The 21,075-nt window shown below is 47.7% G+C and overlaps 1 protein-coding gene across 2 annotated transcripts; it reads left to right on the top strand.

Annotated features, from left to right (window-relative positions):
- The first annotated feature begins 6,535 nt into the window (after positions 1 to 6,535).
- Positions 6,536 to 18,723, top strand: NR2F2 (nuclear receptor subfamily 2 group F member 2). Of its 2 annotated transcripts, none has more exons than XM_059481949.1 (3): positions 6,536 to 6,733; positions 14,558 to 15,085; positions 18,328 to 18,723. In XM_059481949.1, the coding sequence occupies exons 1-3, from the start codon at positions 6,691 to 6,693 to the stop codon at positions 18,600 to 18,602; spliced, it is 846 nt and encodes a 281-aa protein (XP_059337932.1). In that variant the 5' UTR covers positions 6,536 to 6,690; the 3' UTR covers positions 18,603 to 18,723. The 2 variants fall into 2 exon arrangements, with proteins under 2 accessions (XP_059337932.1, XP_059337931.1); XM_059481948.1 differs by lacking the exon at positions 6,536 to 6,733 and adding an exon at positions 11,065 to 12,735.
- Positions 18,724 to 21,075: the final 2,352 nt, after the last annotated feature.

Here is a 21,075-nt window from a genome sequence, read left to right as displayed (position 1 = left end):
TGTGGACAAGAAGCTCAAGAGATTGGTGCTGGTCCTAAAGATGGAGATTGCTTTGCTTTTTGCTGATGGTTCTAGAATCTTTCATTCCCTCCACGTTTAGGAAAAAAAAATTAAATAATAAATAATACTGAAATGGTGTGAAGGGGATGAATTGTCTCACAAATATCCATATATTTATATATTTATACGTCTCCGGATGCATAGGAAAGAGAAAAGTTCCCTATTTCCATATTTCCTTTGGCTGCAGGGAGAGAATGAAGGGAGCAGAAATGATTTTTAAGCTTTGCCCTGCCGGCGGATCGACCCCTCTCGCAAATCCCTTTCTCCCGGCCGCCCTCCCTCGCTCACAGCCCCGCGCAGTTAACCTTGGAGCGGCGCCGGGCACGGAAGGGTTAATGAAACCCAGCTCTTTGCGACCTCCAGGGTCAGACTCTTCCTATCTGCAATCTAAGGAATTAGGTAAGGAGGTTATAAGATTATAGTGAAAGGAGTTATAGGCCCTCGTAGCCTCACACCTGAACATATTGGGCTAATCCACTGGGATTCTTAAAAATCGCTTCAGCTATGGAAAACTGTTAATTAGGCTGGGTCTGTCCCGAGGTTTCCTGTTGCATTACAGATCCAGCCGAGCTGCCTGCGCTCCATGGGCTCGCCTGAAACGTTCATAGTGTGCCCAGCTTTCTGTCCCTTCCCCACAGCTGAAATCACCACCAGCCCCTGATTTCGGGGTCAAAAAATAGCAAAGCTGGGGGAAAATTCAACCCGGGAGATGAACAAAAGTCACCCCCCTCCGGTCCCTGAGCCCTGGGTGCCCGGCAGGCTATTTGCAGCTGTTTCTAACTTCAGTGTTTGTTTACAGTAGCAAAATTAGCACTTGGAGGAGAAGTGAAAAGCTGTTTTCACATCAGTTTTACTCCTCGGTTCCTAGCTTGAGATGCCTTTCCTCCCTCCCAGCAATCAGCATCATTTAAAGTGCGGTACAAACTTTCTCTCGCTACTTTGGCTTAGTTCTCTGCAGTCGCATCCTATTTTCTGCTAAAGAAAAACACGCGGGGAGAAGGTAGCATGTGAACACGGGCCAAACATCACCGATTCGAGGCAAAAAAATTATAATCATAATCCCGAGCATCCCCCCAGAACGTATTTCAATGTGGCATGGCAGAGCCCTGCCCTAGTCCCAGCTTTCTGCCCTTTGGCACTCAGATATTTGCTTGTGTCCAGCAAAGTTTTCTTTAATCCGCCGAGACACCCCAGGGCTGTACCTGAGCCACGGCTAAATTGCTCCCTACAGCCGATAAAATCCCGCAGCAGCAACTCCCCAACTTCAATGCTTAAAGCAAGAGCTGGTTTTAGCCATTTTGTCATTTGCAGAAATGCTGAAATTTTTAATTTTTTTAATTTTTCTTTTTCCTATGCCACTTGTGGTCACTCTCGAATGGCAGTAATCTGTAGATTACATATTACGAGCCTTGTCATTACGTGGATAAAATGAGGTGGTTAAACGCTAAAATCCATTTTACTCACCACATTTGCTTGTGGGGAGGGAGGGGGGCGGGAAGGAGAGGGGAGGACAAACTTGTAGGAGAAGGGCTGAAACCCCTCGGATGGGAGCTGGATGTGCTGTCAGAGCCCTCTCTGCCTGTGGGTACACGGGCTGGGCACCCCTCAACTTCACCTCCAAGGCAGGCAGGCGCCCGATCACTGCAGCCCTTCTCCCTCGCTCCTGAGCCTTTTGTCCCCATTTTCGTGGTATCTCAGCTTTGCTCCACAGAGGCGACTTTTCTCTGCCTCTCCTGGATTTGCTCTGTAGCATTTCTAGGCTCCTACTCTCCAGCTCTCCCCCCGTTCGCCTCTTTCATCTGTGTCCCTGATCCCTCTCCAGCTGATGTGATTCTTTAGAAATGTGGGTCTTATCCCGTCCCTACCTTTGCCGGCTCTGATTAGATATTATTTTTTCATTGGCTCTGCTACAATGGGTTCCTCCCTTTAATCTTTCGGTATATTTTCCCCCTCCCGGTATAACCAAATCCATGAAATTCACAGCCTCTCTCTTTGACACGACTGGTTCGTCTAATCACTCCATATCGATTTCCCTAACTCTTTTCATCCAGCTGAAGACACATTTTAAAACACTCCAAGCCAGAGTGTGCTCTTTGCTTTATACACACTAATAAAATGATTTACCCTTCTCTCTCTGCTCTCCTCACAGGAGAAAATCGTTCAAGTCGCGGCTATTTGTGTGTGATCAGTAAATATTTAGTGTGGCGACATCCTCAGCTCCTCTCCTGATCAATACGCAACCCAACAGGAGGCGGACTATTGTCCGGGTAGTGACTTGCTGAGATCTCCTTTAGATGAATCCTTTGCCCCCCATACTGTCTGTTATGATTTATCCTCGAAGGTGACCAATAAAGCAAAACCGAGTCTTTAAACCCGTCTGTTTCTAACCTGTTTACCGTGCCATTAAAGCACCTAAGCGAGGAATGGCTTCTTCATCCCCGTCTCCCACATCCCTGGCATGGGCTGGCACACGCAGGGCGCTGCTGGAAAACGGGGATCAGAGCGGGCAGCTCTGCACCCCTGAACCTCTGTTCCCCTTGTTCCCCTGCAGGAAAAGCCCGGCCGCTCTCTGCGCTGCGGTGTCACGGCTCTGAGAGGGCGATTCCCCGCTCGCAGCCACCCTGCAGCACCCCCGGGCACAGCTCAGCCCCAGCCGGTGCCAACGGTGTGCCCAGGGATGGAGGGTGCCCCAGCAACTTCCAGCCCGCCTCCCTCCTCCTCCTCACCGCATCCCGCGGCTCTGCTGCCCCAGGAGCAGGCTGGGGCAGGGCTGCTGGGGGCTCAGTGGTTTGTTGGTTTGTTTGTTTGTCTGGGGTTTTTTGGTTTGGGGTGGTTTTGTTGGTTTTTTTTTGTTTTTTTTTTGTTTTTTTTGAACGACATGGAAAAGCTGCAGTGAAGGAAAATAATAATAATAATAATAATGGAGAAGAGCTTTAAAGCACGTTTCCTGTGGTTAACCATAACGAGAGCTTTCCCAGAGTGATAAAATGGGCAGCAGGAGAAGTTCGCGTGTGGATGTGTGTGTGCTTTATCCTGATGTGCTCTTTCACTGCTGGCAAAGCCAATGCCTCCCCTTGGAACACCCCAGGAGCTGCTGCGCCCGCCTTGGTGTCCGAGGCAGCAGTGGTGCCTGCCTGATGCAGCCTGGGCGCCTCCACACAATGGCCACGCAGTGATCTCTGCATCGCCTCTGTGTGCTCGCTCGCACCATGCCCTGCAGCCCACAGAGGTGCCCAGATATTTATTTTATCCCCGTGCGTGTGCCTTTGCACCTCAGCTCTGGGTCGGAGGCGTTCATCTCTGCAAATGGACATTGCCTGCACAGGCGCCGCATAAATCCAGGGCTGTGTATTACAGATGTGCGACTGTTATTCAAATGTAAAACCAGCTACATCCACCTGTTAACTTTGTTTAGAAACCACTTTCACTAATGGCTTTTCTCTAACTTATTCAGCCCGTTACTCGAGTATAGGAGGCAATGGAGGGGAAAAATCCATATGAAACCCTGCTCACAGGCTCTCTTCGAGAGGACACTTTCCACACCTTGCCTAGACAGGGCTCCTATAGAGCGCTTATCTCTCGAATATATCTTTATACTAATGCATACTTAATTGGTCTGTCTTGACTGTCCATATAAAACAATTTAATTAGGGTGCTTTCTGCTTTGGAAAGAAAGAAAAAAAAAAATCTGCCCAGCATTTATTGTATTTAGCACCAATACAGGCAGAAAATGTTGCACAAGTTTTTGGTTGAAAGAGCACCTATGTGTCCATTGAAGGGCGTTGATCCGAAAAGACAGAGAGGACAAGTAAAATCGATTTGAAGCAACCCTCTCTGTCCCTTTCACACCATTCAGACACTCCATTCCTTCTAAGACAAAGACCCAGCGCCTTGGGAATGCTGGCAAGGCGGGGGGGGAGGGGGGGGGAAGGAGGAAAAAAGGAAAAAAAGAGGGGAGAAAGAAAAAAAAAAAAAAAGGAAAAATGAGCTTCAGAGCTTCAATCCCCCCAAGCGAAAGGGAGAGCTCTGAAATTCCTTCATATTGCTGTTATTTACCCCCGAAGATATGTTCAACTCCAGGATTTTCTTCAATTCGGCGTCTAACACTGCTGCTGCGAGGAATGTCCCTGGAAGGGGAGGAGGTAATTATGGCTATTAGTGCTGCGAGCCCAGCCGCAACCTTGGTCACTCGCAGGCTTTTAGGGTTAAAATAGCCCTCACCTCTGACCCCTGCGGAGCAAAGTTGTAGCTATTGCCACAAGTTGGGCCAAAGTTTTCAAATCCAGGGCTGGGCAACACCGGAGGGGGCAAACTTCTCCCTGGAATTATTTTTGGTTGGGATTTAAATCATCTTTAGTCTATTTAATTGCCTTTCCCTCCTCCTTTGGCCAAATAATCCCTTTCGGAGAGGTGGGGGGGATTTCAAAACGCCCTGCTCTCGCTACCTTTCCCACTGCTCTTTCCATTTAGGTTTAATTTGGCAGATTGTTTTCAAGCATGAAAATGGTTATCATCAAACTGAATTACTGGGTCAGCCTTCCATTCAGAGATCTCAAGAATAAAAGGGGGGACTGGGGGGGATGGTCGGGCAGGGGTGTCCCCCCCTTTAGGCTTTCCCCGCCATGACCCGTTCAGCTTTACAAAAAAAAATATATATATTAAAAGGAGCATTTGGAAAAATGAAGAAAGGACAAAAAGCTTGGATTTGTCTCCTGTGCTTTCTGCACACCTTCACGATCCTCCCCTGCAAGGGGGGATTTTGGAAGGGGGGGCGAGGGGGTGCTCAAATTGAGGAGGGGAGGGAGCCCACAGATGCAAGTACCCCTCTGGCAATAATAAAAATTCATTCAAGTGGGCTATGTCTCCATCTTCCATGTACTGATTAGACTTAACAAGAGTGGAAACTTGTGTAGACCATATTTATGGTATTAACAAGCAGTTAAAAGATTTATCCTTCTTCTGATCAATATTGTTCGTGGCCGGTCCTTCCCCCCCACCCCCCGGGCCCTCCCCGAAGGCTGCAATGACAATCGCCTTCATACTTTTTCATCACCGATCGAGGTGGCAAAACCCTTTTGTAATTTTCATTAGCCCAGTAAACATGCAATTAACATGCAGCACTGTGGTTAACTTAATTCCTGTTTTAAGGCAAGGACAAGCAAGAAATGGAAGAGCGTTTGTTCCATTTGTCAAGTATGACACACTCCCTACCCTAACAGTTTCTTAAAATAAAAGCTCGGCTCCCCACCACCACGACCACCACCCCTCTTTCCAGAAACCCCCCACACTGATACACACACACACACAAAAAGGAGCAGGAATCCATTAGTTGGAGAGTATTCTCCTGCCAAAGGCGGTATAATGTATTCCAAATTTTCCCAAGCCCTCACTGTACCGGGGTCCCGTTCCCCCCACTCCCCCCTCCCATCCTGGGGAAGGGGGCTGACTCGCTGATATTTCTCGTGGGTGAAAGATTCAGCCTTTTCCTAACCGTATTTTTTTTTAATTTAAATAAAATAAAACTAAACGTGCTTCCCATGACTAAAAGTTGCCATGTTTGTGAAGGGGGTGGGGAAAAATGTCTCCAAGGGTTTCAATTAGCAACAAATGATTATTGCAACGGATTTTTGGTAATGAAAAAATGTGGAGTACCTCTTTCGAGCTGGGATCTCAGGGGCAGTGAGAGAGAGAGAGAGAGAGAGAGAGGGGGAGAGGGAGAGAAGGAGAGAGAGAGAAAGAGATTGCTGATTAGCTCGGATTCTTTCCCAACTTGCTTTAGCGTGTGCTTGCGTTCCCTGCCGACCCTACACAGGACACTATATATTTTTTCCCCTTCGGTGCATGTGTTGATAGTCCAGCCTGTAGTTGTTTGCGGTTGGCTTTTTCTTTTCCTTTTCGTTTTTTTTTTTTTTTTTTTCTGCCGGGGAGGGGGGAGGTGGGAAAGGGGGGGAGGGGGGGCTGAAATCCGTCGCATCCATCCTACCCCCACAGTCATTAACTTAGGAGATTTCCCTCTCTTATTTTTTTTTTTTCCTCCCCAATTGGAAGGGTGGGTTGTGAATATTTTTCCCCTTATTTTTTTTCCCTATTTTTTTTTTATTTTTTTAAGTCTCGCCTTTCCAGCTCCAAACAAGGTGTAGCGAGACGCTCTTCCTTCTAAGGAATGAAATGAGACAAGGATCACTCAAAGACATCTCCTACCTTGGGCTTGGGGATTTTTTCTTAAAGGCAAGGCGCACATTCCTAAGCAGCTGTGTACAAAGCCCCCCCTGAAATCTTGTCTGTGTAAAGTTAGAGTGTGTTCAGGGTGTTTTTTTTTTTTCCTCTCTCTCCCAAGGCTGATCGCTAATAATACATCGAAAGCACTTCCCTTTAGGTTGTGGGAAATCTATTCCCTTCACCTTGCTTCCTTTTTTCCCCCCCTGAAGGCTGTAACTTTACTTTTTTTTTTCTCTCTCTCTCTTTTTTTTTTTTTTAATCAGTTTGCACAATCGCTTAGATAAACACCAAGAAGGAGACTTCTCTTTAATTACCCAACGCACATCTTTCTGGGGGGCAAACAGCGGTCTGAATTTTTTTTTTATTTGTTTGTTTCACCTGCCAAACTAAAGGAGAGGTAGAAAAAGGAAGATGCAAGCGATTTGGGACCTTGAACAAGGCAAATATGGTTTTGGTATGTTTACTTATAGTTTTTTTTCTTCTTCTTTGACACTTTTTTCGGGCAATGTGTTGTGATTCTTGTGTTTCTCTTTTAAGGAAAACAAAAAATCCAAAAAAGCAAATGTTAGCTAACGTGCGTCTTAAACGATCGTTTCTAAGGTTACGTGGGTTGCTCTAAGGAGGGGAAGAGGGGAGGGGGGCAGACCCAAGTATGTGTAATTGCAGCACCATCAGTTTAGCACGTCCTTTAAGCTAAATAAAGCAAAAGCAGCAAACAAACAAACAAGCGAACAAACCCAAGGACCGGAGCCGCTTTCCAGGTCCGAGGCAAAGCGCCTGCGAGTCATTTCCCCGGGAGCAGCGCCCGCTGCCCTGCCCGGCGCCGGGAACGCTCGGGCGGAGCGCGGACCGACCTGCTCCGGAGGGTGGGAGGGCAGGACAGGGGCTCTGAACTTAAGTGATAGCTGTTAAACTGCCCGCGATCGCGCCGCTCCGTGCAGCTGGCAGCGTTTATTTGGGGTGGGGGGAGATGGGGAAAAAAAGAAAAAAAAAAAAAAAAAAAAAAAAAAAAAAAAAAGGAAAAAAAAAAAAAAAAAAAAAAGAGGTTGTGGTGAAGGTAAAGCGCCGAGATCCCCTCTCCCCCTCCGGTCGCTTCCCTGGCTAAGCAAGTACAATGGAAAGAAGCTGGAATATACTCACCATCCGAAGGTGTGGTTGGCAGTTCGGCTGAGGCTTTAAGGCAATTATTTATCCTTCTTATTTTTTTTTTTAAGTATTATTGCAAAAGACGTAGATCTGACTTTAAGCGGCAGAAGTGTTTTGCTCTGACAACAGCAAGCGAGGCTCGGATCCTCGTTAAAAAAAAAAAAAAATCACAAAACAGGATCTCCCCCCCCCCCCAACCCAATCCCTTACCACTATCCTTTAAAAATACCTATTCGGCACAGCTCTCGCAGAAACCCTGATGCAGAAATCTTATAGTCCGGTCTAGAAGTGCCCAAGCCAATTAATTTTAAATCCTTAGGAATTAATCAGATTAAAATGTACAGAAGTTTCATTCTCGTATGCATACGTGAGCCAAAAGTCGTTTCCCTTTAAGAGATCCTTTTCTTTTAAAGTTGAATTTTAGGCAGATAAGAGACTTACACTAGGGGGCAGCCAGATACTGTACTTGCTCCAATCTTAAGCAATTTTTTTTCCTCTCTCACAGCATATGCTCTGATTTAGCACTGTAAATTTTTCAGAGGACCCAACTCTGACAGCCCCTGGTGATTTTCAAAGTACCACAAGCCAGTGGTTAAAAATTGCATTGACTTGGAAGTTCAGAGGCACACAATAGGAGCCACTTTCCCTATTCATGGAACTTCAGTGTGGTGGAAGAGAAAAACACACACATACTACATTGAGGGAGAAGAGGAATTCATTGAATTCTGTTAGACGTAACTGCTTTCCACTGAGTTCAGAGCGAAACTCGGTATTTGTTCGATGCTGTATTCATATTGCGATTTAATCTAGAAAGAATTAGAGGACTGTTAGGCAGCTTTCTGCCAGGAAAGCAGCTTCCCCCTCCTTCCTCCTCTCTTTTTGAAACCTAAAGATTTACACCGGCTCTATCCCCAACTCAATTTTAGCAAAATAAATCCTTCCACTCCCTCTCATTAAAATAAATTTACATCTGCAGTAAAATGGCAGGAGGGATGCGTTTGTTTATTTGGAAAACCAACACGGTCTCACTTTTAAACCAGAGCATTTCTATTGTCATTAAGCCTCGGAGAAGGACAGTGGAGAATCTCCCCCTTCCTTGCGAAGCGCTCAGGTTTCGAGGATTATTTAGCGAAATTAGCTGCAGTTCATTTTTACATTCATCTCCTCTGTCTCAACCCACTCGCAGGGGTGTTTTCAAATAAATAGCAAAGCATCTAATGGTGCTAATAGATAGTTATATCGCTGCATCCCTCGAAGAGCAAATAGTTAATCTGGGGCATTCTTCATTAATGCTTGAGCAATCAGCGTATACGGCGGCTTTTAAGCGTATATCAATGGTTTTTCATTTTTACGATCATACGTTCAAACTATTAATATTGTGCGTCCTGTTAAAACCGCTTTCTCTTGTGATTTCTGCATTTGTTAGGACGGCGTTTATGTTTTTTCATATGGTGAATTAATCCTGTTTACTTTGTCAGATTCGAGACAGGAAAGGTTGGTGTTGGGTTGTGCTTTGGGTTTTGGCTTTTATTTTTTTCCTCAGGAAATCCAACATCAGCAACAATCTGTGGCTATTCTGTATTTTGAACCCCCACCTTCTCCTACCCTCCCCGAAAGGTCACCTCCTCAGCTCTGGCTTGTTTGGAAACCATAAGGCAGTTCCGCACATTTTAACCTGGAAAGATTCCTTCCCCACTTTCTGTCTTCCCAGTCCCTCCTGGTCACTGTTTCGGGTAAAGGTTATTTTTTGCTCCGTGAGGATCAATGGGAACGCTGCAGCCTTGTCTTTGAAATTGAGTCGCAAAAACCTCTTCGCCCGTGGGGTCTGAAACCCGCCAGGTTTCCCGGCAGGACACCCTCAAGTCGAGGTGCTTTTTACAACTTTCCAACCATCTCCGCACCTGCGGCTTTAGCCACACGTTTTATTTCTGCGGCACAAGTGTGTGGGCATGTGGCAACATGAAAAAGTGTGTGTGAGCAGGTGAGGGGCAATGAATCCCTGACAGAGTTGTGCCCAGGTCTGTGTCCCCGCGGCCGTGCTTGGTGACCGGCTGGGATGCGAGCGCTCACAGACGCGTGTGTTCGCAGAGGAGGAACGGTCCGGCCGGGCATTTATCTGTCTGTGCTAACATGTTTTCTATTTTATCTCTCCGTCCCTTCGCTTGTTCGAGTGTCTTTTGGCCATTTTCACCGGCAGACGGACTCGAGTCCCCGCTCCGCTGGCCGGTAGCTCCATTCAGCGGGAAATAAACACGTCCCCGTGCTTAGCTCTGTTACCTGCTCGTGGTACAGAACGGAGGTCGCGTTACAGTGTCGGGGTACGTGCGGTCACCAAACCCCCGAACCCGCAAAACCCCGAAATAAAGTTAAAGGGGTCGAGGCGAGCCACGCCGTGGCGATGCCGTGCGGAAGGCTCGGCTGTCACGCTCTGCGGAGCGCCGTGCCGGGCTCCGGAGCTGCTGCAGCGGAGCCGCGCTCCCCTCGCTCCGGGGCGAGCGGGACCCGGGAGCGCTCGAGCGGAGCCCCCGCGCCCCGCCGGGGCCGGGCGGTGCGAGCGGCCGCTCCCGGAGCGCGGGGCACGGGCGCGCTCGGCTCAGCGCAGCCCGGCCCGGCTCGGCGCGGCTCCGCGGGCGGCCGGGGCTCGGCTCGGCTCGGGCGGGCGGGACACGGGGCGGCCGCGCCGAGCGCAGGTGCCCGGAGCGGGGCCGAGGGGCTCTGCTGTGAGACCCCCGGCGGGCTCCAGCCCGCACCGCGCTCCCCGAGCGCTTTCGGACAACCCGCGGCCGCCCCTTCCCCGCAGCGGCGGCGGCGGCAGCGCCGGGGCTCGGCTTTACTTTATTCCGTGGAGTTTTACCTCGGTGTAGCGCCTGCTTGCCGCTTTGCACCCGGCCGCCCCCTCCGACCCCCGGGGCCGTGCCCCGGCGGGCAGCCCCAGGTGAGGCGGCGGCGGTGCCGCGCTCCGCACGCCGGGCTCGCCCTCACCCCTGGCCCCGGCGGGGCGTGAGGGCGCGGGGCGGCGGGCGCGGGGCGGCGGGCGGCGCTAGGACCGCGCGGGCGGCGGCGGCGGCCATGGCGGGCCGCGCAAGGGCGGCGCGGGCCAATGAGGGCCGGGGGGCGGGGCGCGCGCTCCTGGCCACTCAGGCGCCGGCCCGGTTGCCTTATAAGGCGCGCGGTCGCCATGGCGACGCGCGCTGAGTTGCAGCAGCCGTGTCAAAGTTCACTCTCCCGCCAGCGGGGCGAGCGGCCGGCGGGGAGCGCGCTCGCCGCTCCTCGGCCCACACGCCGCCCGCACCGCCCGCCCCGCCCCGCGCCGCCCCTCCCCGCCGCCGCCAGGGGAGGGGAGCGGGGGGGAGCCCCTGCTTCTTTTTATTTTGGGGCGGGGGGGGGGGGGGGAAGCGCTGGCGCGCTCTCCCCGTGGTGATTTTTTTCCCCTCCTCCCTCCCTCCCCGGCTGAGGAGCGATGCTGCGCGCTGGGTTATGATCCTTCCCTCTCTCTCTCTCTCTCTCTCTCTCTCTCTCCCTCTCCCTCCTCCTCCTCCTCCTCCTCTCCTCCTCCTCCTCCTCCTCCTCCTCCTCCTCCTCCTCCCGCTCCCCTCTTTTATCATCCTGGCTGGCTGGGCGCTGCTGCGCTGGCGAGTTGACTCCTTCCCTCCCCCCCGCCCCGCGGCCCCCCTCCCCCTGCCCGCGCCGTGAGCACCGGCGGCGCGGAGGCGAGAGCCCACTTGCGAGGCGGCAGAAGCAGCATAAGGCAGCGCGGCGGCGGCGGCAGCGGCGGCGGGAGCGGCGGCGGCGGGAGCGGCGGCAGCGGCACCCGAGCGGCGGCGGGAGCGGGAGCGGCGGCGGGGACGCGGCGCGGCGGGAGCGGCGAACCGGCGGAACGGGGCAGAGCGGAGCAGAGCGGCGGCGCCGGAGAGGAGGAGGAGGAACAAATAAACAATCATAATAATAATTCATAATAATCGTAATCGTAACGATCATAAGAATTTTTTTATAAAACAAAAAAAAAAAAAAAAAGAGAGAGAGCGAGGAGGAGGAAAAAAAAAAAGCCAACAGCCCCCCCACACCCCCGAGCCCAAAAGAGGGAGCGAGAGAGAGCAAGAGCGCAGCGGCCGGGCGGAGCGGCGGAGAGGAAGAATTAAAGCGAGCGAAGGAGGGAGGAGAGACAGAGCAGAGAGAGAGGAGGAAAGAGGAGGAGGAGGAAAAAAAAAAAGCCCACAAAAACAAAGCGATCGCAGTTGATGTTGCTGCTGCAAGCTGGACTTCCAAAAACTACGGCGAGACCGACCGCTCTCCGCGCCGAGAAGAGTCTCCTCCGCTGTGCGTGTTTTTTTCCGCTGTGTGTGTAATCTTTAACCTTTTATTCATTCTTATTTTGATGGCTTTCCTGAATGGCTGACTGCGAGCTTCCCTGGACCTGGCCCCCAGACACCCGCCTCTCCTCCTTCAACTACTCTGCTGCAGATCAGCTCTAAGAGAGAGAGAGGGAGATCTTTGAAGAGATTTTTTTTTTTTTTTCTCCTCTCTCTCTCTCTCTCTCTCCCCCTCTCTCCCCCACCCCCACCACCCCTTTACTTTGCTCTCCTGGAGCCCAGACAATCGACTCGCACCTCGCCCCCCCGCACACACACCTCCATCGCCCCGTGCTTCTGCACCTTCGCCGGTACCGGGAGATCCCCCCCACCCCGACCCTCCTGAAAAAAAAAAAAAAAAAAAAAAAAAAAAGGCAAAACAACAAAAGAGAGAGAGGGAAAAAGAGAGAGAGAGAGAGAGGGGAGGACAAAAAAATAAAAAGACTGCTGCAAAGCTGATCTGAAAAGCAAAGCAAACAAACTTTGAAAATAAAGGGGGAACAGGAAGTTTGGCAACGGTGTCCAATAGATATGGCAATGGTAGTCGGTGCGTGGCGAGACCCCCAGGACGATGTGCCCGGAGCTCAGGGAACGCAGCCTTCGCAAGCCCCGCCGGTGCAGGGACCCCCGGCCGGGGCCCCGCACACCCCACAGACCCCGGGGCCCGGGGGCCCTCCCAGTACGCCAGCCCAGACCAACCCGCCGAGCCAGCAGAACCAAGGAGACAAGCAGCAGCAGCAGCAGCACATTGAATGTGTGGTTTGTGGGGACAAGTCTAGTGGCAAACATTATGGCCAGTTTACCTGCGAGGGTTGCAAGAGTTTCTTCAAGCGGAGTGTAAGGAGGAATCTCAGCTACACTTGTCGTGCCAACAGGAACTGTCCCATTGACCAGCACCACCGCAATCAGTGTCAGTACTGCCGCCTCAAAAAATGCCTCAAAGTTGGCATGAGACGGGAAGGTATTGGGATTTCATTTGTTTTGCAATTTTTTTTTCACTCGCTGCGTTTTGGGGTTTGTTTGGTTTTCCTTTTTTTATTATTTTTAAATAATATATATAATTGCTCTTAGCATTTTTAACTTTCCTCTCCAAACCCCAAACCCAACCAGAACCTTTCCTTCCCCCCCACCCACCCCCCTCGAATAAAGCAGCCAGAAACTTTCTCGTAATGAAAGAAAGCGGTGTTGGGGAGGGTGGGCAGGGAGGCAGGGGCTCTCGCATGCTTTCTCCTGCACTCGTAATTGATTTGTGTTTGTTTTGATTTTGCTGATGGAGGTTTATTGAAAGTGGATTTTTAGTTTCACGCTGCTTAGGAGCGAGATGATGATTCTGACGTGTGGTTACTTTTCCTTCGTGTTTCCTCCTGCATGCTCAGCCTTAGCCCCCGTGCCCCGAGCAGCCCTGTGTGTGTGTGTGTGTGTCTGTGCGTGTGTGTACACACACACACGGAGCCTCCCGAGATGCACACACACACATACACATACACACACGCATATATATATCCTCCAGCACCCTGCCTTAGATTGCAATTTTACACAGGCGGTTCAAATTACTATTACAATGGGACTCACCCTACCGAGGCTCTACAGCACTCCACTGTGGATTCCCGGCCGGATTTTTCCTCCTTTAAAAATATATATACACACACACACATATCTCCACGAGTGTGTGTGTATACACACACTGCCGTGTGCCTGCCTTTCCTGGTTGTTATTTCCTCACTTTTCTCTTCTTCCTCTTATTTTCTTGCTCCTCCGGGAGAGGCAGGAGGGGGTAGAAGGGATGGGGTGGGGGGTGTAAGGAGCAGTCCAGAAGTAAGTGTGGGGTGCTCGGATCTCTGCAAGTGGAGTCTTTGTGATATAAAATTAGACGGGAAATGTGAGCCTGCAGTTTTCCAGTGCGTGCTCTGTGTCTGGACGCTGCTATGTAGGTTAAGGGTGAGGGGGCTTGGGACTCGCCGGGCTCCTCTCTTTGTGTTTCTGCAAGAGTAACTAACCTTGGAATACAGGCGATAACAAATATAAATCAAGCACATTTTTAGGCGTTCTCCCTTCTTGTCGTCTCTCTGCCTCTGAGCCCTTTTTCTCTCTCCTTTTTCTCTCGCTGTCACCGTGTAAATTTATTAACAAAATGAAAGGCCCACTTTCCATGGGCAGCGGGGGAAGGTGCCTTTGGATAATGCCCTCAGCCTCACCAGGGGACCTGCCGGGGATGTTGTGGGGTGATTTCGCCTCCTTTGGTATTTTTTTACGAGAGGGGGGGGATGTATAATACCAGCAGCAACAATGTATTCAGTGGGCGAGAAACGCGTGTGGGACCAGAGCCGGGGATTTCGAACTGAAGTGTTTCTTCCTTCTCCCCTCCTCCTTCCCCATCCCGCTCCCCCAGCCTCAAACCAACGAGCTGGTTTAGGTGTAACGGAGGAAAAAAACACACAAAGACGTATCCTGCATCTCTGGAAGGAGGGGGTGGCGGTGCAGGGGAGGGGGAGATAACCGGACTGTGGTGTGTTTTGGGAAGTGAGGAGCCGGGCTCCCACGGCAGCCCTGGCCGAGCCCACAGCGTCCCTCAGCTTTTGTTGTTGCTTGACTTGACCCGAGAACTGCGGAGCCTTAGAGCGGGGCCGGGGCTGAACTCTGGCGGGGAAAATGCACGCTTCCCCCCGAAGCTGGCCGGGTGCGGGGTCACACAGGCACGCACAAGCACACAAAGCAGGCTGTATTGGAACCGATGGTCGCAATTCAGATATTAATAGCTGTAGTTTCTTCTCTATTTACTGCAGCGGTCCAGAGGGGCAGAATGCCACCCACACAGCCAACTCATGGTCAGTTCGCCTTGACAAATGGGGACCCTCTCAACTGCCATTCCTACCTATCCGGATATATCTCCCTTCTTCTGAGAGCAGAGCCCTACCCCACCTCCCGCTTTGGCAGTCAGTGCATGCAACCCAACAACATCATGGGCATCGAGAACATTTGTGAACTGGCAGCTAGGATGCTCTTCAGCGCGGTGGAGTGGGCCAGGAATATCCCCTTCTTCCCAGACCTCCAGATCACAGACCAGGTGGCCCTCCTGAGGCTGACCTGGAGCGAGTTATTTGTCCTCAACGCTGCCCAGTGCTCCATGCCCCTCCACGTAGCTCCGCTCCTGGCAGCTGCTGGCCTCCACGCTTCGCCAATGTCTGCTGACCGAGTGGTCGCCTTTATGGACCACATACGAATCTTCCAAGAGCAAGTAGAAAAACTGAAAGCATTGCATGTCGACTCTGCAGAATATAGCTGTTTAAAGGCCATAGTCCTCTTCACCTCAGGTAGGCGGCATTTCTTTGCTCCTTTTTTTTGTTGTTTTTTTTTTTTTTTTTCTTTTTCCTCTCCTCCTTCCCCAGGCCCCCCTTGAGAAGTGTTTGCTCTTGCAAAGTGTTATTGCCTGCACCCCATGCCCGCTCCCTGCCCCCCGAGAGCCAGCGCGGTCTCTTCTCCTTTTAGGAAGCGGTGCCCTGTGCTCTGCCCTGCAGGGCCTCGGATCCGAGCATCCCATCTTCTAGGGAGTGCAAATCAGAGAAAAAAATAAAATAAAAATAAAATACACTCACCCCATTCATTTTAATTTTTTTTTAAAGAAAAAAGCAGGCAGCCAAAATACACCCCAAGCCTAGCTGAATAATGCTGGGGACTGGGAAAGAAGGGGCCCGGGAAGAGGCACCCATTCGCCACGAGAGACTGCGCTCTTCCCATTGAAAATAATATTTTATTTAACAGTATAGCTCTGGGTTGTTGCATTTAATGACACGCATCCGAACAGCAGCAAAATCTGTTTGATGTTGTTAAATACAAGTCGTCCTATCAGTGAAACCACTTTAAAAAGAGGATCATTTTATGGGCAGCCAGGAAGGGAAAAAAGCCCTGCAGGATTAAAAATTGAATTAAAAAAAAAAAAAAAGTTAAATGCGCAAATCTGAGTTTAAAATATGTTCCCTGCCATCTCATAAAATAAAATAAATCAACTTTGCAAAGAGCTGTCTCTGATTTAAACAGAATGTGGCAGTGAGCAGTTCTGTGTCATTTAAGCTAAGGGGAAAAGTTTGCATTTGTACCCAGCAGGAACTGCATAGTCCAAAGCGAGTAGCGGGTGCGAAAAGATCATTACCATAAGTAGACAGGGATAGTATGGAAAAGTAAGAGGAGGCTGAAGCTGCCGCTCCGCAGTGTAATTCCGGGGTGGCACAAGCATGACTCTCCCGAGGAAAAGACCTCGAGGTGTTTCTTAGATAATCAAAGAGGGGAGGGGGGGAAATATGTGTCAACTTTTGCTGCCTAGAAATAGTGCATGAGTTATAAAGCAATAATTGAGTGCGTTGTGAAATCTAATTAGCTTGCACTAGAGTTTAACCTGGGTGAGTAATAATCCTGATATTAACTCTGGAGGCTAAATTTTTTTTTTTTTTTCTTCTGAGGGGAAAAAAAAAAAAATCTGCTCGCTAATTTGTGCAATACGTTATCTCAGATCACTAACTTTGAGGCTGCACCGGCAACCCAGTGTGCTGGAGCCCTGGAAGTTTGGGGATTAAATTTAAAAATACATATATTTCGCCTGTAACTCATTCGGACGCTTGGGAAAGTGGCCACGCGATAAACATATGAATGGAAGCAGGACCTGCAAAATAATTACTCATCAGAGTTTTTTAAAGCCTGATATCAGGAAACAGGAAAAAAATGTAGTTTATGTGGGAAAAGAAGGGCTCACAATCCGTTCCTTGTTGTGTTAAAGGGGGTCTGGGGAACGAAGTCATTTTCTGGACTTTGTCCAGGTTCTGGGTCGTGACCTAAACTTCCTTTTATATATTATTGCTTTACACATAAAAAACTTCTCCTTTTTTTTTTTCCTCCCCCCCCAATTACTGGTGTTAAATCCTGAGGTGATCAATGAGCAGGGTGCATCTAGCCACAGGGAGACAGGGATCCCGAGTGGGAAGGGGTGTCCGTGGGGTGCTTATTTTATTTTTTTATCGTTTTTCTAGGATGCATTTTCCTCTCCCTCGCTCAGCCGCTCAGCGAGGATCCCACACACGCTCACATCCCTCCCCAGCCCCTGCCCAGCTCACACCCACACCAAGGAGTTTATTTCCAATCCCCAATCCTGCCTTTTCTCCCAAATCACTTTTTTTTTTTTTTACTTTTTTTTTTTTTTTTTTTTTTTTTAGCCTTCTGAGAAAACAATCGTCCGATCCTGTCGTAACTGTTTAATTTATGACTATTTTCAAAATGGGAGGCCTGGCGTGTAAATTGCCTCCCAACTAGATAAACGTTTCTTGTTATCTGATTCTGGGGAAGACAGCCGCATGCAAAAAAATATAGGGTGATGCTTGCAGCTTCTGCAGCACCCCAATAACCCTCCCTGATGTAAAGCAGACGCACATAGATGCATATAATGTTTGCTGCAGCCTCTTTTAAGAGGGAGGGGGGAAAAATCTGGGTTCTAATGACTCGCAGAATATGCATGTGTTAGCCCTGTGCCTAGGAAAGCCACAGGGAGGTCAGGTCACAACCTGTGCTCTTTCAGCACAGACGTCTCTGATTTAAAGGGAACTTATTGTATTTTAGCGTATCAGGGAAAAAAAAAAAAAAAAAAAAAAAGGAAAAAAAAAAAAAAAAAGAAAAAAAATGTCCAGACCCTATCAGGGAGTTTTCTTCTTGTAAGGGCCTTTAGGTTTAAAAAGAAGAAGAAGAGGAAAAAAAAAAAAAGAGGGGGGAGTGGAGGGGGGGGAAGAAAGAAAGAGAAAAGAAAAGAGGGGGGAAAAGAAACAGCTCAAATGAACAGAGAGATCACAGTTTGCATGGCTGCCTCTGAATAGGCTAAACTGACAAGATCAGTTTTAAAGGGCCACTTAAATCAGTTTCAAAGACTGAAGAAAAACGCGTTGTCTTCTTTGGGGGAGAATCTGTTGCTGGATCCGGGGCGCCATTATCTTTGGCTGGGCCAGTTTTTTATTATTATTATGATTTCTATCACTGGGAGTAGTAGTCCTTCTCATCACAGGGTTAGGCTCCCCCCAATTATTTTCCAAGAAGGGGGGGGAGTGGAGAAATAGTGGCTCCCTTTCCCCCTTTTTGACTCGAGGCTTCCCCGCCCCCCCAGCCTTTCCCCCAAAAACCACAGAGATATGACATTAGGCTTGGCCAGCACCTCCTTGCCACCCCTCAGGTCTGTCGTGCCATTAGAAATCTCGACCCTGGGAGCTGTGCTCTGTCCTAAAGGAGACCCTCTAGAAGAGAGAGAAATGCAGACACACACACACACATGCACAGAGAGATTGTCCCTTTTGGTGAAACCCACTTAAACTCTGGGGGGCGAGGTGATGGCGCACCATCTACTCTTAAACCTAGACATTTGGAGGAAAAAAAAAATCAAATTAAAAAATTAAAAAAAAAAAAAAAAACACAAACCGCCAAAACCTTTTTAATCTGATGATTGCTTTCTTTTTTTTTTTTTTTTTTAATCTTTTCTTTCTTTTTTTTTTTTTTTTTTTTTTTTTTTTAATACACTTTCTTCTAGATGCCTGTGGTCTCTCTGATGTAGCCCATGTTGAAAGTTTACAGGAGAAGTCACAGTGTGCTTTGGAAGAGTATGTTAGGAGCCAGTATCCCAACCAGCCAACACGATTCGGGAAGCTATTACTACGTCTCCCCTCCCTTCGCACTGTCTCCTCTTCTGTCATAGAGCAATTGTTTTTCGTCCGTTTGGTAGGTAAAACCCCCATAGAAACCCTAATCAGGGATATGTTACTGTCTGGCAGCAGTTTTAACTGGCCTTACATGTCCATTCAATAAAACATCCAAGAGAGAGAGAGAGAGAGAGAGAGAGAAAATAAAAGGAAAAAAAAAAAAAAAAAACAAAAACAACAACAACACCGAGACAAAAATTTAAAAAAAATAAATAAAAATTCAAAATTGAGAAGGGAGATGTGAGTGAAAGGAAAGCAAATGACATTTGGGTTCTGGTTGTTTCTTAAATTTCCTTCTGCTAAGAAAGGATGTAAAAGGATGTTACAAGTTTGCTAAGAGAAGACAGGAAAAAATTAATGGACTGTGAATTAAAAAAAGAGACTGTCAAATGAACTTTTACAGAATGCATTAAAAACTCCCGTGTCGTTCAGAAAAAAACTTGCTACTTTTCATTTTTTTTGTAAAAAATAAAAAAGAGGGAAAGAAAAAAAGAAAGAAGAAGAAAAGAAACGATGGTGGGCTTTTTCTTTTTTTCTTTTTTCTTCTTTTTTTTTCTTTTTTTTTGGGGTAAACTTTTTAAAAAATCTCGCTTAAAGTGCATTTAAAGGAAATTTGGAGAAAATTAGCAGAACGGAAGAAAGTAAGTCTTTTTTTTCCAAATTATTAATTGTCCTATGTGTCTATGTACCTATAGCTGTTCTTTTTTGTATTTTTCTGGTTTCAAACCAGTTTATTCTGTGGTTCTATAATAATTTTTGATATAACCTTGGCTTCTTTAAAAAAAAAAAATAAACTGTGTATCCTTAAAATATATGTTCTGAAAGAATTAAAACTGAGTCCACGAAAGTATCATAGGAAGAAAGGAAAAGAGAAAAAAAAAAAAACCCTCAACAACACAATGATGGAAGCGCACTTAAGGTGGTGACCCAAAATCTAGCTTGAAGCTGAGAGAGCTATAATTATATAGACCCGAATGAACCACACGTGTCATATAACTCCCCCCAAATCTAGGTTTTTTTGATATTTCGGACAGAAAATGAACTGTGGGGATTTATTATAGGTAGAAGGATTTTGTGTCCAAGACACACTACGGTTTTGATTTAAAAGGAAAAAAAAAAAAACAAAAACAAACAAGCAAACGAGCAAAGTGAACTTTTGTAATTTGAATTGGGTTCCACATAGTTCATCATGAATTGTTATTAAACTCCTCTATCTGTTTGTATATTTGCAAGCCCTTTGTATTATAATAATTGTTGATATTTTCCCTTTTTAAAAAATACCATTGAAATCAGCATGACAAAATAACACTGTTGGCACTTATAGATAACGTGATTGATTCAGTATCTTAGAGTTTACAGTTTTGTGTTTAAAAAAACTGAAGGTTTTTTTTTTTTTTTAAGTGCAACATTTCTGTATACTGTAAAAGTTATAATAACTGAACTGTTTGGTCGAGTCTTTGTGTGTTATATTCCAAGGAAAATTGAAAGTATTCAGAAATTAAAATATTATTTGATATCTGAAACTTGTTTGGCTGTCATAAATGTCTTTCAGAAACCACATTACTTCTCTATAGTTTGCAGTCATTTAAGTCCATAGGCGATTGATTTGTTTACTTGTCACAGTAAGTTTGTAGCAGATGTATTGTAGTGTATTTACCTGTTTAATTCCGGGATGGGGGTGGAGGACTTAAGTTCGTGGTTTATCTATGGTTTTAGGAAGTACTATGCTGAAATGGTAAACCATCAACCCCCATTCATCTAATCCTCCTGTTAATTAAAAATGGATTTTCTGGAAAAAAAAAAAAAAAGGCCCTTATTTTTGTCACACTTAAGTGCCTGCGTAGGAAAGGTATTGTTGTGAAAAAGTATTAGAAATCTGGAGATCAGTATCTATTTTATGATCAGAATGGGGCGAAAAATCTTTTGTAAATGTCTGACATACGCGCACAAGATCATTCAAGCAAGGTAATAGCAGTATTGTAAATATAGGTCAGTTGTTTGCAATGAGTTTTCTTTAAGTATGTGTGATTTTTTATAATACTCCGTAGTTGCCATCTATCGTTGTCATTGAGAGGTCTTCAAATGGAGTGGCTTTAGCTTCTAGCACTGAGGAGTCGGTTTTTAATGTATATATACTCTCAAGTGGATTTCATTTTTTTTTTTTTTTTTAATTTTTTTAAATTTTTTAACCTTTAGACTGTGAAAGCATGACCACAGGTCATCTCTCTCTTTTCCATATGGGCTCAGTGTCTGTGTGTATGCTGGCACACAGGCAGGCGTGGGCGTCCCTGGATGTGCCCAGTGTGTGGAGGCACAGGGCCCTCTCCTGCAGCTCCCAGGGACCTGCCTGGGCGGGTGGCACAGCCCCGGACACACCATGGGCAATTGGAAAAAAAAACCCACCAAATAACCCAACCCAAACATGAAGGAAGGCAAGATGATGTGGTTTTTGCAATGGGTTGATATTTTATTTCGTGTGTGTGCGTGTCATTTATTTTTTTTTTTTTCTCTCTTTTCTTTCTCTCTCCCCCCGCCCGCCCTCCCCTTGGTCTATAGCAGATGCTTTGTATGTGAAAGCT

This window comes from Ammospiza nelsoni, chromosome 14, assembly GCF_027579445.1.
Source record: "Ammospiza nelsoni isolate bAmmNel1 chromosome 14, bAmmNel1.pri, whole genome shotgun sequence".
NCBI lineage: Eukaryota > Metazoa > Chordata > Aves > Passeriformes > Passerellidae > Ammospiza > Ammospiza nelsoni.
Note: the sequence above shows the minus strand (reverse complement) of the source record. Positions and strands in the feature narration are given on the sequence as shown.

Bases quoted from the DNA above. Each gene is read 5' to 3' on its own strand.
- NR2F2 (XM_059481948.1), top strand. From the start codon at position 12,306: ATGGCAATGGTAGTCGGTGCGTGGCGAGACCCCCAGGACGATGTGCCC. The intron at 12,736-14,557 runs GTATTGGGATTT...TATTTACTGCAG, and splicing joins AGTTGGCATGAGACGGGAAG to CGGTCCAGAGGGGCAGAATG. The intron at 15,086-18,327 runs GTAGGCGGCATT...ACTTTCTTCTAG, and splicing joins CATAGTCCTCTTCACCTCAG to ATGCCTGTGGTCTCTCTGAT.